Source organism: Capsicum annuum, chromosome 2, assembly GCF_002878395.1.
Source record: "Capsicum annuum cultivar UCD-10X-F1 chromosome 2, UCD10Xv1.1, whole genome shotgun sequence".
Taxonomy (NCBI): domain Eukaryota; kingdom Viridiplantae; phylum Streptophyta; class Magnoliopsida; order Solanales; family Solanaceae; genus Capsicum; species Capsicum annuum.
This window is the reverse complement of record NC_061112.1, coordinates 149,202,568-149,216,326: the sequence shown is the minus strand read 5'-3', so window position 1 is coordinate 149,216,326 and position 13,759 is coordinate 149,202,568. Positions and strand designations below refer to the sequence as shown.

The 13,759-nt window shown below is 35.6% G+C and overlaps 3 protein-coding genes across 4 annotated transcripts; all 3 read right to left on the bottom strand.

The window, feature by feature from the left end:
* Nucleotides 1-740: 740 nt before the first annotated feature.
* Nucleotides 741-3,682, bottom strand: LOC107860460 (50S ribosomal protein L7/L12). Its single transcript, XM_016705829.2, has 2 exons — nucleotides 2,894-3,682; nucleotides 741-1,186 (listed from the first exon to the last, which is right to left on the bottom strand). The coding sequence occupies exon 1, from the start codon at nucleotides 3,471-3,473 to the stop codon at nucleotides 2,895-2,897; it is 579 nt and encodes a 192-aa protein (XP_016561315.1). The 5' UTR covers nucleotides 3,474-3,682; the 3' UTR covers nucleotides 741-1,186; nucleotide 2,894.
* An 823-nt stretch (nucleotides 3,683-4,505) lies between these two features.
* LOC107860457 (folate transporter 1, chloroplastic) lies at nucleotides 4,506-10,981 on the bottom strand. 2 transcript variants are annotated; one of them, XM_016705824.2, is made up of 12 exons: nucleotides 10,847-10,909; nucleotides 10,687-10,763; nucleotides 9,872-9,978; nucleotides 9,665-9,741; nucleotides 9,017-9,107; nucleotides 8,336-8,426; nucleotides 7,974-8,047; nucleotides 7,659-7,769; nucleotides 6,769-6,840; nucleotides 6,568-6,588; nucleotides 6,379-6,446; nucleotides 4,506-4,959 (listed from the first exon to the last, which is right to left on the bottom strand). In XM_016705824.2, the coding sequence occupies exons 3-12, from the start codon at nucleotides 9,887-9,889 to the stop codon at nucleotides 4,827-4,829; spliced, it is 756 nt and encodes a 251-aa protein (XP_016561310.1). In that variant the 5' UTR covers nucleotides 9,890-9,978; nucleotides 10,687-10,763; nucleotides 10,847-10,909; the 3' UTR covers nucleotides 4,506-4,826. The 2 variants fall into 2 exon arrangements, with proteins under 2 accessions (XP_016561310.1, XP_047263467.1); XM_047407511.1 differs by lacking the exon at nucleotides 9,872-9,978 and having other exon boundaries at nucleotides 10,847-10,981.
* A 962-nt stretch (nucleotides 10,982-11,943) lies between these two features.
* LOC124885256 (pentatricopeptide repeat-containing protein At1g06143) lies at nucleotides 11,944-13,620 on the bottom strand. The gene has a single exon (XM_047407509.1). It carries the CDS (start codon nucleotides 13,618-13,620, stop codon nucleotides 11,944-11,946), a length of 1,677 nt encoding a protein of 558 aa, XP_047263465.1.
* Nucleotides 13,621-13,759: the final 139 nt, after the last annotated feature.

The window sequence follows — 13,759 nt, the reverse complement described above, 5'->3', positions numbered from 1 at the left end:
GGAAAAGACAACTTGTTATTCGTGCTTTTACTTTTCTGTTTGTTTGTTTATTTTTTTTCTTCTAACACGGATTCTTTGTTAATGGACTCGGAAGTCACTTTTCTTTATCTTTAAGCAACTTATTTCCCTAGAATCGAAAAACAGAAAATAGGTTCCTCCTTACGGAACACATCCAAAGTTGAGTTTCTGCTTTCATAATTATTAGGTCATCACCCAAATGATCTACGCCCAACATCGAGAAACTCCATTTGGTGCGGATATTCAAGAGTTTTTAAGTTTTATACTTAGCAATATAAATAATCTTTAAATTATTAGGTCATCACCCAAATGATATCTACAACCTACAAGCAAATCTTTTTGATATGTGAAAATAAAATATATTACTTGCTACAACAAATTCGGCCTTGGGATAGAAACGAAGGGGTAGTTACACTTCTAGACTTGGCAAACGTTTTTGAGTTGATAACACCTAACTAGAGCTTCCAGAAGAGGGAGGAGCACTTGTTAATCTTCCATAGTATGGTGTCCAAGACTCAAGTAGATTACATGCTCCTTAGGAAATATGATAAAAGGCTTATGCAACCTGTAAGGTCATCCCGAGCGAGAATCTTACAACAATGATCCCAACAGCCATTGAGACTCTTCCTCTCAAGCATTTTAGTATGATATTCAGTTTAATGTCATTGATATACAGTTCAATAGTTTGATAGGAACTAAAACCAAAAAATAGTAACTTGAAATGCGAATTAAAATCGGATAAGTCCAGCTTTGTCACTATGTATGTCAACATTGTCATCGTCCAGCTTTGTCACTATGTATGTCAACATTGTCATCACAATCTTAAACCAACTGGAGCCTAAAGAATTGAAAGAGTACAAATTTGATCTTTCTGAAATTAGAAACTAACCCATGGTTGCAAAATATACCAGTCTTTTCAGCTCACAACCTATCGAACCTATAACAATGTGAATCCACTTAAGATATCAGTTCAACCAAATAGCTCTACAATGTCCTAGGAGCCTCAAGACCTTTATTTTCAAAATAGAAAAGCTACCCTTTAAGCTGGCTAATGCATGCTCAGTAACCACGAACCTCCCAACATGAAGCATCACCAAATCCAGATTCTGTTACAAAGTCATGACCTGTTAGCTCCCGGAACTTTGTTGCAAAAATACAATCAAGGAATCTGCATAAGCACACAAAATATAGGTAAGTTCTAGTGCTTCCAAAATCATTTCATTGTTCAATCATAAAGGAAATGACTTACACAAGTAAAAGCACCGGACAAGCTAGGTCATAACCTAACTATCCAATGGACTATATATCATAGCATTAAGTATCTACAGTTTGCAGGTTTGTAGATGTTATTCACAACAAGCAGACAACTAATTACAAGATGATTTGTTATGGAAACCTTCAAAATAACGCTTTCCTAAAGAAAAGATCTATGTAACTATTGTTGACCAAACCAAATTAGATAGCTATTGATAAGTTAATACTAGTAAAGATCAGCTACATACTAGGTAAAACTAATCAAATATGGAGTATAATTTTTTGGTTATAGAATATCAAACAAGAGAAGATGCACAGTGAAGTCAATAGTCATTTAGATTCTCCCATTTGGAAAACTGAGAATATTTTCCCCATTCAATTTTTATTCTGCTAGTCACCTTCAACTATTTTCCCCTACAATTAATCAGTGAATCTGTATGTAAGGGAGAAGCTTTTCATTGTCTTCAAGATGGGCTTGAGAACATGAAGGAAATATATGTATCAACCGAGCTTCAAACTGAAGGAAGCCTTGGTGCTACATTAAGAGTTGTCGTCATGTGATTAGGAGGTTGATCAGTACAAGCGGTGGAAAGAGCTACTTGCAGAAGTGCTAGTAGGTAAAGCTGCATATATTCAACCCAACGTGCTCTGACCTGCCACCGGACTCTATGCATAGTGGAAGCTTAGTGCACTCAGCCCCTTCTTTTTCCAACAGAGATTCAAATCTCCCAATCTGTAACCAGACTTTAGAGCTTTGAGAGACATTTACAAAATGCAAACCACAGCAAAATCCACTAATCCTCATATCAGGCAGCTATGCCTAGGAAGATCCACACTTGATGCGCAGAGTACAAAAAAAATAGACACAACTAGTCAACTCAACCTTCCCTCAACCTATAACAACTAATTTGTGCCTAAAATCTAATATAATATTGTACAAGAAAGAGTCAGCTTTTCCAACTTCTGAGGTTTGTATAGTCGTCACTTGTACCAAAATTTCAAACTAATTCATGAGATAAATTAGAATACTTAAATTACAAGTAAATCATTCAGTTCGCTAACTATATTTTGATGTGGGATGATATTAAGATGTTGAATGAACAAGCTTCAAAAGTGTTACACAAAACAAAGTGCATCAATTAACCACAAATGAGAAAACAGAGTTATGTTGCAGGAGACCAGGACATATAACAATTATATGTGTTCTGCAAGACAACATAACCAATTAAAACGCATAACAATTCTTTCTTCTGTATGTTGTGTACTGTTTTCCATATCTCATTATTCCGTTGTTGTTACTGCTTTCCTTCCTGTATTCCCTTTTTCAAACTGCTTTGAAATGCTTTTCAAGCTGAGGGTCTATCGGAAACAACCTCTATATCCCAACGAGGTAGGGGTAAGGTCTGCTTACACTCTACCCTCCCCGGAACCCACTTGTGTGATTGCACTGCATACGTTGTTCTATTTGTAAAAATAAACTAAAATATTGGATTTCAGTCTCAATATCATAGAAACATAGAATACAGTGAGGTCAATACATCTATCCCTATTACAAGAATAGCATCCATGATGATTCAAATTCATTAGCAGCATTATGATTAAAATGGCACGAACAATTTACCTCACTCCATAATAACTTTAGCTCCAACCCCTTTCATCTTCTCAATAATTTTCTCAGCTTCCTCTTTCGTAACCCCTTTCTTCAAACAAGTTGGAGCCTTTTCCACCAAATCCTTAGCTTCCTTAAGTCCCAAATCAGTAAAAGATCTCACTTCCTTAATAATCTTAATCTTCGCCCCGGCATCAAATCCCCCTTCAAGCTTCAAATCAAACACAGTCTTCTCCGCTTTCTCCTCCGTCTTCCCCGCAGCTGCTCCGCCTTTTCCCTTCATCCCTCCAGCGCTAAATCCCATTCCGGGCATCATCATTGCCATTACAGGCATCTCTTCAATACCCATTTTCTTCCTTAGAACTTCACCTAAATCCGATACTTCTAACAACGTTAGACCTGAAATCTCATTGACTATTGAAGATACTCTCTCTGATGGTGCTGGCTTTGATTCCTGAGCTGATGTTGAGAAACTTTGAATGGTGAAATGTGGAATTTGGGAATGCAGATAAGGTGTTTGATAATATGCGGAAATGGTTCTGGAACGGCGATAAAGAAGAGAATGAGATATGAATCTATTGAAGCACCTCATGGTTAAAGAATTTTACGGCAATAAGGGCTTATGAGAGAATTGGTCGGAGTTTGTAATGGTGCCGGAGATGGTGGTGATTTACGGTGGCGACCCGAATATGGGTTTAAGCGACTGGAAGAAGTAGGAAAGTTGGGGAAATGAGGCTTTAGGTCTACTAAGTATAAAAGAGTATTAACTTTGGCCCCTCAGGTTATGCAAACATTATTTATGTCTTAAAAAAAAGGGAAAGTATTTCCCTCCGTCCGTTTTTCAAAGTAAAAGAAATAATTTACTATTCTTTTATCCTTATTTTAAGTAGTACTATTCATTTTTAAAAAATATTGAATTTATGAAAAAAGGTCAAAAATACCATAACGGGTCGTTTGGTAGGAAGGATAAGGATAACTAATCTCGAAATTAATTTAGAAAATGAATTTATCCCATATTTGATTGGGACAAAATGCATGGGATAAGATTAGTTATAGTTGGATTTAATGTGTTTCTTATCCTTCCTTGAGAGTGGGATAACTAATTCAGGGATAGCTAATTCTGGGACTAGTAATGCCGCGATAACTTGTCTTCCAACCAAATGACCCCTAAATGTACTCCCTTCCACCTATTGGATCAAAAGTACCACTTCATATCCACCTGTTTGAATCAAAAATGCCCTTGATATTATCCCAGCTTTTAACAGAAGCTGATGTAGCATATATAATTTTAAGAAATTAAATATGTGATACTACTTTTAATCGATTCACATGTAATTAATTAGACCTAAATTTATCACAATTTTACACATCTTCTAGACCCTTTCACGTTAATTTGCTCAAGTTGCTAAAACATGCATCGTTACTTGTGTCTATTCCAACATAGTAGTAGTAACTTAGTAACATTTACTTTAATCAGAATCCATCAAAATCAACGCAACTAGTAGTACTTCTCCTCAGCCCGAAATTACAAAAGCATCAGTATTTCTTGACGAAATAGCAAATAAAAGAAAATGTAAGAACAAAAAATAAAGTGATGAGAGCAGAAACTCTGAAACATCTGTTATAGTCAACCAAGAACATGCATTTAAGGAACAAGACAGTTTTGTTAGATGTCAAAGAATAGCTTCATCAATTATTCTTGTTACAGAAACAGTTTCGTGAGTAGTTTAACAAAGAGTCAAACGAATATTTCTTTTCTGATAAATTACAAAGACTAGAAATATTGTAAAAGTACACCACACCAGCCAGTATATTGACTCCTTTTTACATTCTCCTAAAGCGGCATCATGATTCTATTTGTACTCCTATCAAATCTGAATATACTTTTTCCAGAAATAGTCTCACCAGTGTAGAAATCCTAATGCTACGACAGGATGTAAGAGAACTAATGCTCTCTCCTAGAAAATTTTAGCATGTTTAGGACATTCTCATAGACAATGAACGTAATCGAAGCTGCAGGCGCATTTTTCAGCACGTTTGCTGTGATACCTCTGTAGAAGCCTCGTATGCCCTCAAACCTGTAAGCTCAAAAAGAATCAAGAGGATAAAAATTGAACGAGGGCTGTTCTACTTTCTTCTTAGTTTACGATTTTGATGACTTTTATTGTATGTATTAGATGACGGCAAGAGGATGGAAGAACGTTAGGATTGAGAAAGGACTTGGAAAGTTTGAAACATTTAGTAGCCATTTGGCCATGAAAACTAAAAATTTTCGGAGTTTGAGTTGAAATTGAAGTTGAAGTTGGCCATGTCTGTTTTGAAAAAAAAAAAAATTGACTTTTGAAAAAACTTTTTAAAATATGATTTTATGCTCTAACTTTTACAAACTATCAAAATCACCCAACTAAAATTTACCTACTAATAGAAAAAGAACACAATTAGCCACTATTATAAAAATAATTACATATACATGGCCATATTTAATGAATTTCAATTATGACATATATAATATTTACATTAATAGCCGTTTTCTCATATTTGAAAATTTTAAATATGGATGTTATATTAACAGACCACTGCTTCCTGTTTTTTAGGTAACAAATATTATCTTTCAAACAAATTTATTTAATTTATTTCCTTCATTTTTCGTTTCTAAAAAATAGGAAATGATGAGTTGTTATTAAATTTTAGGGTGCCGCTAATTTATTTCTTTAATTTTCTTATACATGAAAGATTTTACTCTGCGTGAATAAATTATTTCTATGTAAAACATGCTTTGCATATTTATGGTATATTATATCATATACCATAAATATATAAATATGCTTAGTATGTTTCTTTATAATTTGTATTTTTATATATGTGTGTATATGGTATATACATGGTATAAACTTCATATATAACATACTTTGTATATTTATATTATAAATATGCTTAGTATGTTTCTTAATACTTTGTATATTTATATATGTGTGTATATGGTATATACATGGTATAAACTTTATATATAACATACTTTGTATATTTCTATTATAAATATAATACTTTATATATTTATGGGTATAAATATAAATTAGCAGTAAAATAATATCTTAAATAAGGGATAAAAATAATGATGAGAGAGAAAAAGAGATATATATTAATTAGGATAGCATTAAGTTTGAAATTATAATTATCTTATTCTTTAAAACTGCTATATACGTAATATTGAAAAAGAAATGTTATAAGGAGATTTTTATGTCAAAATTTAAAAGATTGGTGTTATATGTAATAATAATAAAAGTTGGAATTGGAGTTGGAAAAATTGTGAAAACAACAAAAACCTGTTTTCCCTTTTCAGAAAAATTTCCCGGAATTATTTTCCGAATTTTCATGGCCAAACACCACAATTTCCAACTCGGGAAAAAAGGGAAGAATTTCCATGGCCAACGGGCCCTTAATTTGCATTTCAATAGAAAGCAATAAATCAAGTGCATCAGATGAAAAGTCATCCTGACCTTGCAGTTTCCTTCACAACATGCCAGCTATCCATGTATCTCGGAACTCCAGTTGTACTTGGTCGTTGCTGTTCAAAGAGAAGATAGACCTTTCACTATCTCTGCAGAAAATTAAAATAGCCACTAGATGCTTGTCTACTGGGAGTTGTATCAAGTGTCACATAGGGAAGTAATATGAAAAGCAGTTACCTGCAATCGGGATCGCACAACCTGAAAAGGTTTCATTTAAATACACTATTATTAGTTAAAGCGAAGAGTGAGGGGGGCACAGGGTAAAAGATTGTTAGAACAAATTGGTGCATTGAGGCGAGTGCTGCATAATGCTCTCAAAACTCCCCAAACCCATATTCCCAATAGAGATAAAACAAACTTATCACCCCCCCAACATACCTGAAATGGATATGTTGTAAGAACGGCTACCAGCTTAGAAGAAGCTCCAAGTGTTGCATAGTCAACTGAATCCTGTGAAAGAAATGTAAGAGCAAATACCGAGGCATAATGTTCTCTCTATTGGGAACTGAAGTGATCAACTCTCTACAACAAAGTATTCATACGAAAGAAATTAATCATAACAGTGACCACAATATCATTTACATTTGATAGTGTTCTTGAGTAATGATCAACCTTCAGACATGGCACAACCAATTCTGTTCCATTTATACATTGAGAGCCTTAATGAAGTCTTCTTGCTTTCCAGACAAAAAAGAAAATACTGTATATCACCATTTAGCAGCACATGGGTTTCCATAAATTGATCAATGAGTGGCAGGCAGTTCACTGGTTCATAATAAATCATCACTCACCACGTAAAACAATAACAAGAACCACAAAGTCAGTTTAGAAAACAATTCAACCATTTTTCACTTGGATCTGCTTATCGAAGAAAACAATCCCCTTTTACTTTTCCTCGAGTAGTTCGAGCTTTTCTCTTTTTCTTTTATATTTATTTGGGCAGGCTGGCGTCACACTGATGCAGTAAATAGGGTAGATGCAGTTATTAAGGAACTGAAAAGAAACCTTCTGTGCCTTTGGATAATTGTAGTCATGAAATACAAATAATATCTTAGTTGCTAAAGGAGAAAAGGTTAGAATAGTTTCGGTTTACACGATTCCCTATGACACATACTTAATGTTTCTGCACAACATGACCAAATAATGAGTAAAGGAAAGCATAATACTAAGAGTTAGACAGTGTATTCTCCTCTGGGCCATTTCCCCACTTTCTCAGTTCTGATGTTAACATACAAAGAAAGCAATACACATTAGTTTTCGAGCCTCACCAACAAGTCAGCAGCTGTAGCAAGAGGATTTTCATTTTCCTGAGCTTTCAAGCTAACAAGAACTTTGCGAAGTTCCTCATATGCCGTGAACTGAATAGCACCATGTGTAACCTGTTTAAGCAACAACAGACCAGCGTGTTTAATGAATGAATGGTGACATTTTCCGTATTAAATTGGTTGTGTACTGTACGGATAATCTATCCAAAAAGTTAGATATACTATGATGGTTAACTTTGAAAATTTCTGTCAAGATAAGATCACATTCATTTACAGGATGAGATTATATGAGAGACTTGAAGAAAATGTAATTCTAACCAAAAATAGGCTTGGCATAAGCCCCTTGTAAAGTGCCCTCCATCCTTCATCTTTGAATATGGTTCTTAAAGCATCTGATATCCATAAACAACAAAGTTCCTATGAAGTTAATGAGTAGGATAGTAAATACAAAAGAGGCCAGTCAAAAAACTGAATGTGCATGAACATACAAAAGAGAGCTTGCAATAGAACCTTACTAAGCAAAAAGAGGATACACAACTATAGAAACTCAAAATTGTAGAAATAAAGGTAGGATTCTTATGTAAAATTAAGATGGAAAGAAGTGGTCCTAGAAAGCTCAAAGTTGGATGAATGCACAATGAAACAAGATGTTGACAAGTTAATACAAGAGTGAAGCAGACCATGAAACCCGGTGTATGGACGAATCTGATTAGGAGTCTGAAGTTGCAATCTTGTTTTCACAAGCCAAATAGGGTTGGTGCAAAAACAGACCTGAATTCCAACAAACACACCTTTTAAGATATGACATAGTCTGCAATATTAGAGGGATGTGCTTAAAGTTACTGAAATAAACAAGCACATATTTTGTCCAACTAAAAAGTTTCACGTCAGTGGTAAACCTAAAAAGTCATCAATCAGTTAATATCAGAACTGATAAAGTGGGAAAAGGTTGTCCACAAAAGGATCAAACACAATCAAATTTGTTTGTCTATAAGGTTCTCCAGTTCCTATATTTAACTAACACCTAAGCATGCTCATTTGTGGTTTGCCAATGATTGATTGGAATCAATAACTTCTCTCTCTTTTTTTTTGTGTTGGAGTCCAAAACAATAAGTTTATTACTCGACCTTGCGTTCCATTGGGAAAAACGGTTTTTACTTTGGTCACACTATTTAAGTTTTATTAACAGTAAAAGTGAGGGATTCGTCACCAGCAAGCCAACTATAACTGCACACATACAAGGGCTACGGCAGCAAATAAAGAATGACACTCCTGTCAAAAGCTGATCAAATTGAATGGGGAACATTTAAACACATGAAATACAGTTCATTCGTTAAAGCATCAAAAATTTGATTACTGACCAGCGCTCCTGCTTCTGCAGCTGAAGCAAGGTGAAGGCCTGGACTCAGCTCCTCTCTGTTTCTTAGATACCTTTGCTTAGCCTTGCTATAACTACAAAAGGGAAATCCCAAAAAAGAGGTTGAATTAGAGAATGATGTTTCTCAAGCAAGAAAAAAACATGAAAGAGAAAGCAACAATATACTGGCTGCTTCTTACAAGGAGACATTGTTTCTTACAAGCAATCCCAAGAACAACAACAAATCCAACGTAATCCCACAAGTTGGGTCGGGGGAGGGTAGTGTGTACGCTGACCTTACCCTTACCTTGTGACGGTAGAGAAGCAGTTTCTGATATACCCCCGGCTCAAATTAAAAAAAGAAAAAGAAAGGAAAAGAATAGAAAATAAAGAAAGGGAAAGCATTCCAAAGCAGTTATGAATACATAAAATACGAAAGTGAAGAAGCCGCGGCAAATAATAGGAAAGCATTACATAGAATTCTGAATTGAAGGAACAGTAACAACAAGTAAATAATACCCTAAGGAATCTAGGAAATGAAGTTTAGCCTATAACCGTTCAAATGAAATAGTACAAAATAGTTTATCAAGGACATCAGCAGAAGATGTTACTTCCAAGAACTCTATCAACAAAAGAAGAAGATGTTACTTACAAGAAAAAATACAAACCCCATGAAATAGTTGACCCAAGAACAGCAGGGTAAAAGCCACCATAAAGTCCTCTAAGGCCCTGATAAGACAATATGATAACTTAACAAATCAGTCATCTTGGTGGAAACATGAGGACATACATGAGCGATAAGGTAAACATTCAACAGTCTGCAGCATAAAAACTCAATAGTTGGCAGCAAGGAAAGGACCTTCATCTTCAAAAGCATATGTCGGTGATATGTTTGATCGTGATTGACAAAGTGTGACAGAGTTTCTCACTATTATTATGTCATGAGGCTGACTGAATCAACTCTATCTGTGAGAACAGGTAAATGAAACAAGAAAGCACTCAATCAAGATTTGCAGTAAATCGACATGTCCAAGCTTACACCTCACTGAACTCTTGACATTCAAATTAAGGATCTCACCATATTTATAAGAAAACAAAGGACCTACTTTCCAGTTGAAGAAGTCATATAGGCATATACAAAATCTACTAAGATACAATTCCTACCAATGTTTCCAAGAAGATTCTTGAGGAGTAAATGGATATTGTTAACTCGGATTGAATATCATCATAATGTGGAGAATACGACAACAACCATAAAACTCCACAGGTATCAGTTGTATTAGGGCCCAGAGGAACATGGCCTCATTTCTCCTTAGAAGTATACTTGATGAAAACATGTCATTTAGATACATGATACATCAAAGTAGGGCATCCACTCAACATTAAATCATGTGTCGTTTCCTAAAAGAGGATAGAACCTATTTTTTTAAACATTGTTGCATGTGCATTTTTCCAGAAGTTGATAGTACATATTTCAGAAACCGAAAATTCGAGAAACATGCATCTGTAACACATTATATGAATTGTCTTTCACCAAAAACTACCAACTAGAAAATTTGAAAAGCAACTTCTATTTCAAATCATGAATTAGAAGGTGAGTTTTGCAATAGTAGCAACGCATATGTAGATAAGCCTCAATAATTGAAGAAATTGGAAAGATTCAGAAAAACAAACCTCAGTTCGAGCAATGGCAAACAAAGCATGAGGAGTGTTCCTATAAGCTGGGACGTTCGAGATTCTTCCATCATAAACTATGATTGACATATAAAACAAATCAAGCTCCAAAGAAACCCGAGATCATTTATTTGCTATAGCAGGAAAGCATAACACTAACCTTGGAACCTGGTACGAACAACGTCAAGGGGATGAGAAAAAGTGACAGTGGCGAGGCCCGCGGTGGCACCGGCTGTGGCATTTTCCCATTGCCAGTCTGCCGACAGCAAAGCTGCCATCTTTTTCATGGCCCCGTCAACCGCTAGCTTACCTTTCCCCTTTGTTCCCAATGCTTCTCTTTTCACCGTCTATGCAAAATGAAAAGAGGCGAACCTTCCTACCAAACAAAATGTTGTTGTATTGACCTCCTGGCGGCACCCGACAAGTCCACAGATTGCGCCTGATCAGTAATTGTGGAAATTTTGAAACAGACAAGCTGCGTAAATTACAACTACTTGCATTATTATAGGAGTAAATACTTTAAACTCTATCAGTTAGTACCATATACATTTTATATTTAAAAGAAAAAACATACATAAATTGACATTTAAATTTATCAGAAAAAAGTATTTACACACATTGAATTTCGGACATCTTTTACTCCTACACATGTGTGGAATGGAACAAATATCCCTAATTGAGAGAATCCCACATCCATGTTATTGACAATAAACACTACTCTCTCCATTCCCTTTTAAGCAATACATTAGAATTTAAGACATCAGTAAAAAAGTCATCTAATAGAAATCCCCACAGCAATATTGCCGGATGTTTCTATCATAAAATACTGTACTCTTAGTTTAGCCATGGTTTATGAGGTATTTTTCTTAAGCAGATCTTGACCCTTAGAGTTAATAGCGTGCTGGTGTAATAAGATAAGGACAAACTGGACTCAAAGTCTAGTGGAGGGGAGCCGTGTCCATAATTACACTAAATCTCTACAATAATTGATGCCTATTCATAAACTGATAAAAAATGTAATCTATCTGCAATAATCAGTTAGAGTACATTACTCGTTTAAGATAAAAGCTTCACTATCAAGTACTCAACGCACTGCTAGATTTTTCATAGCTTAGCATAGTGACTCACAATAAATTTGCATTTCCTTTGCCACTTCGAATGTCCAGTTCCAGGTTTAAATCCACTGCGATAGAATACAAAATATTTCACCAATTTGATGATCAAGCCTATGCTGTCAACAATGTCTTTGTCCTGTCATTAGAAAACAAATTCAAACTCCTGAACTTGGCCGGCCAGCTTAAGTTGCCCATCTAATCCATCTAGTAAGGAATAAATTTCCTGTGAAGAATGGTGATAATTATCACAAGCTGCAAACTGATGGATCTTTTTCTCTATTTCAATCCAACTGGAACCCGGATATTCTTTTCCTACTCCTAGTTCTCTCAAGAATACCCTGATACGGGCGACTTCACTCCATCTATTTGCATTAGCATACATGTTTACTAGGAGGGTGTAATAGGCACTGTTGTTTGGCTCCAAAACACTCAAATTTTTGACAGCAACTTGAGCAATTTCCAAGTTCTTATGAAGCTTGCAGCCACCAAGTAAAGCACCCCAAATAACAGCATTTGGCTCTACTCTCATGCTTCTTATAATCTCTAGTGCTTCCTCTAGCAAACCGGCTTTACACAATAGATCAACCATGCATCCGTAGTGTTCTGTTTCAGGAACGATGTCATATTCTTGAGTCATACTTAGAAAAGTTTTTCGACCCTTCTCAGCCAGCCCTGCATGAGTACAAGCTGTAAGAACACTGACGAAAGTAATACCATTTGGCTTCACCTTTTCTTTCACCATCCTGCTAAAAAGAGCTAATGCTTCTTCCGCATAACCATGAAGAGCCAATCCATCAATAACAGAATTCCAACAGAAAAGGTTTTTCTCTCTCAATTTATAGAATACCAAGAGTGATCTCTCCAAACTCCCGCATTTTGCATACATGTCAATTAATGCAGACCCGATATGCACACCAAGATCAAAACCATTTTGCATAACATAAAGATGCATCTCCTTCCCTTGATCTAGAACGCCAAGATGTGCACAAGCAGAAATAACAGTCGTCATTGTTACTTCATCAGGAGTAATCAGGTTACTCTTCATGTCATAAAAAACCTCTATAGCTAATTCATACTTCCTGTTCTGACAGTAGCAGTTAATCATCGTAGTCCATGCAATCAGATCCTTCCTTGACATTTCCTTGAACAACTGCTCAGCCGACCCGACATCCCCTGCTCTTGCATACCCATTGATCATAGCATTACAAGCAGCAGTAATTTTTTCAGGCATCTCATCAAACAAACTTCTAGCGGAACCCAAATCACCAGCGCTGGCATGGGCTGAAACCATTGCAGCCCAAGCAAAATTATCTCTTTCAGGCATTTCATCAAACACTAATCTCGCTAAATTGACTCTACCCAAATTAGAGTAAAAATCAATTAGACCCGTTTGAACAAAAACATGGGATCCAAACCCATATCCCCAAATCTGTCCATGTACACATTCCCCTAATCTCAGACCACACATCAACGTACAACCCTTAATTACCGACGAAAATGTATAGCTAGTTGGAACATTTTGAGTTCTTAACATGTCTATATACAACAGCAATGCTTTAACTGGGCTATGACAATGAACAAAAGCTCTTATTAACGCGTTGTAAACGAACACATTGGGATTTTCCATGTAGGAAAATGCAAGGGATGCAAAATCTTGGTTATTAAGTTTAGAACACGTAGCAATGAATTGGTTCATCAAGAAACAATCTTTGGTTGCACCATTCTTTAACATCAAAGAGTATAGGGATTCCAACTGCTTTCTACTTGAACATATTTTCAATTGGTTCATAATAGAAAGGATACTGTTCTTTGTTAACATTGATATTCCTGCTGTAGTTGCCCGTATATTTGTATTAATAACTTCTGGTCTGCAGAGAAATGAGTATGCTTAGACAAAATGTCAAGCAGAGTCCGGATTTGAAGATTATAGATTCGGGATTCTTATATTTGGATTCAAA

Bases quoted from the DNA above. Each gene is read 5' to 3' on its own strand.
- LOC107860460 (XM_016705829.2), bottom strand. From the start codon at position 3,473: ATGAGGTGCTTCAATAGATTCATATCTCATTCTCTTCTTTATCGCCGT.
- LOC124885256 (XM_047407509.1), bottom strand. From the start codon at position 13,620: ATGTTAACAAAGAACAGTATCCTTTCTATTATGAACCAATTGAAAATA.
- LOC107860457 (XM_047407511.1), bottom strand. From the start codon at position 10,973: ATGAAAAAGATGGCAGCTTTGCTGTCGGCAGACTGGCAATGGGAAAAT. The intron at 8,048-8,335 runs GTCTGCTTCACT...TATGGATATCAG, and splicing joins TCCATACACCGGGTTTCATG to ATGCTTTAAGAACCATATTC. The intron at 6,589-6,768 runs GTATGTTGGGGG...AAACCTTTTCAG, and splicing joins TTACAACATATCCATTTCAG to GTTGTGCGATCCCGATTGCA.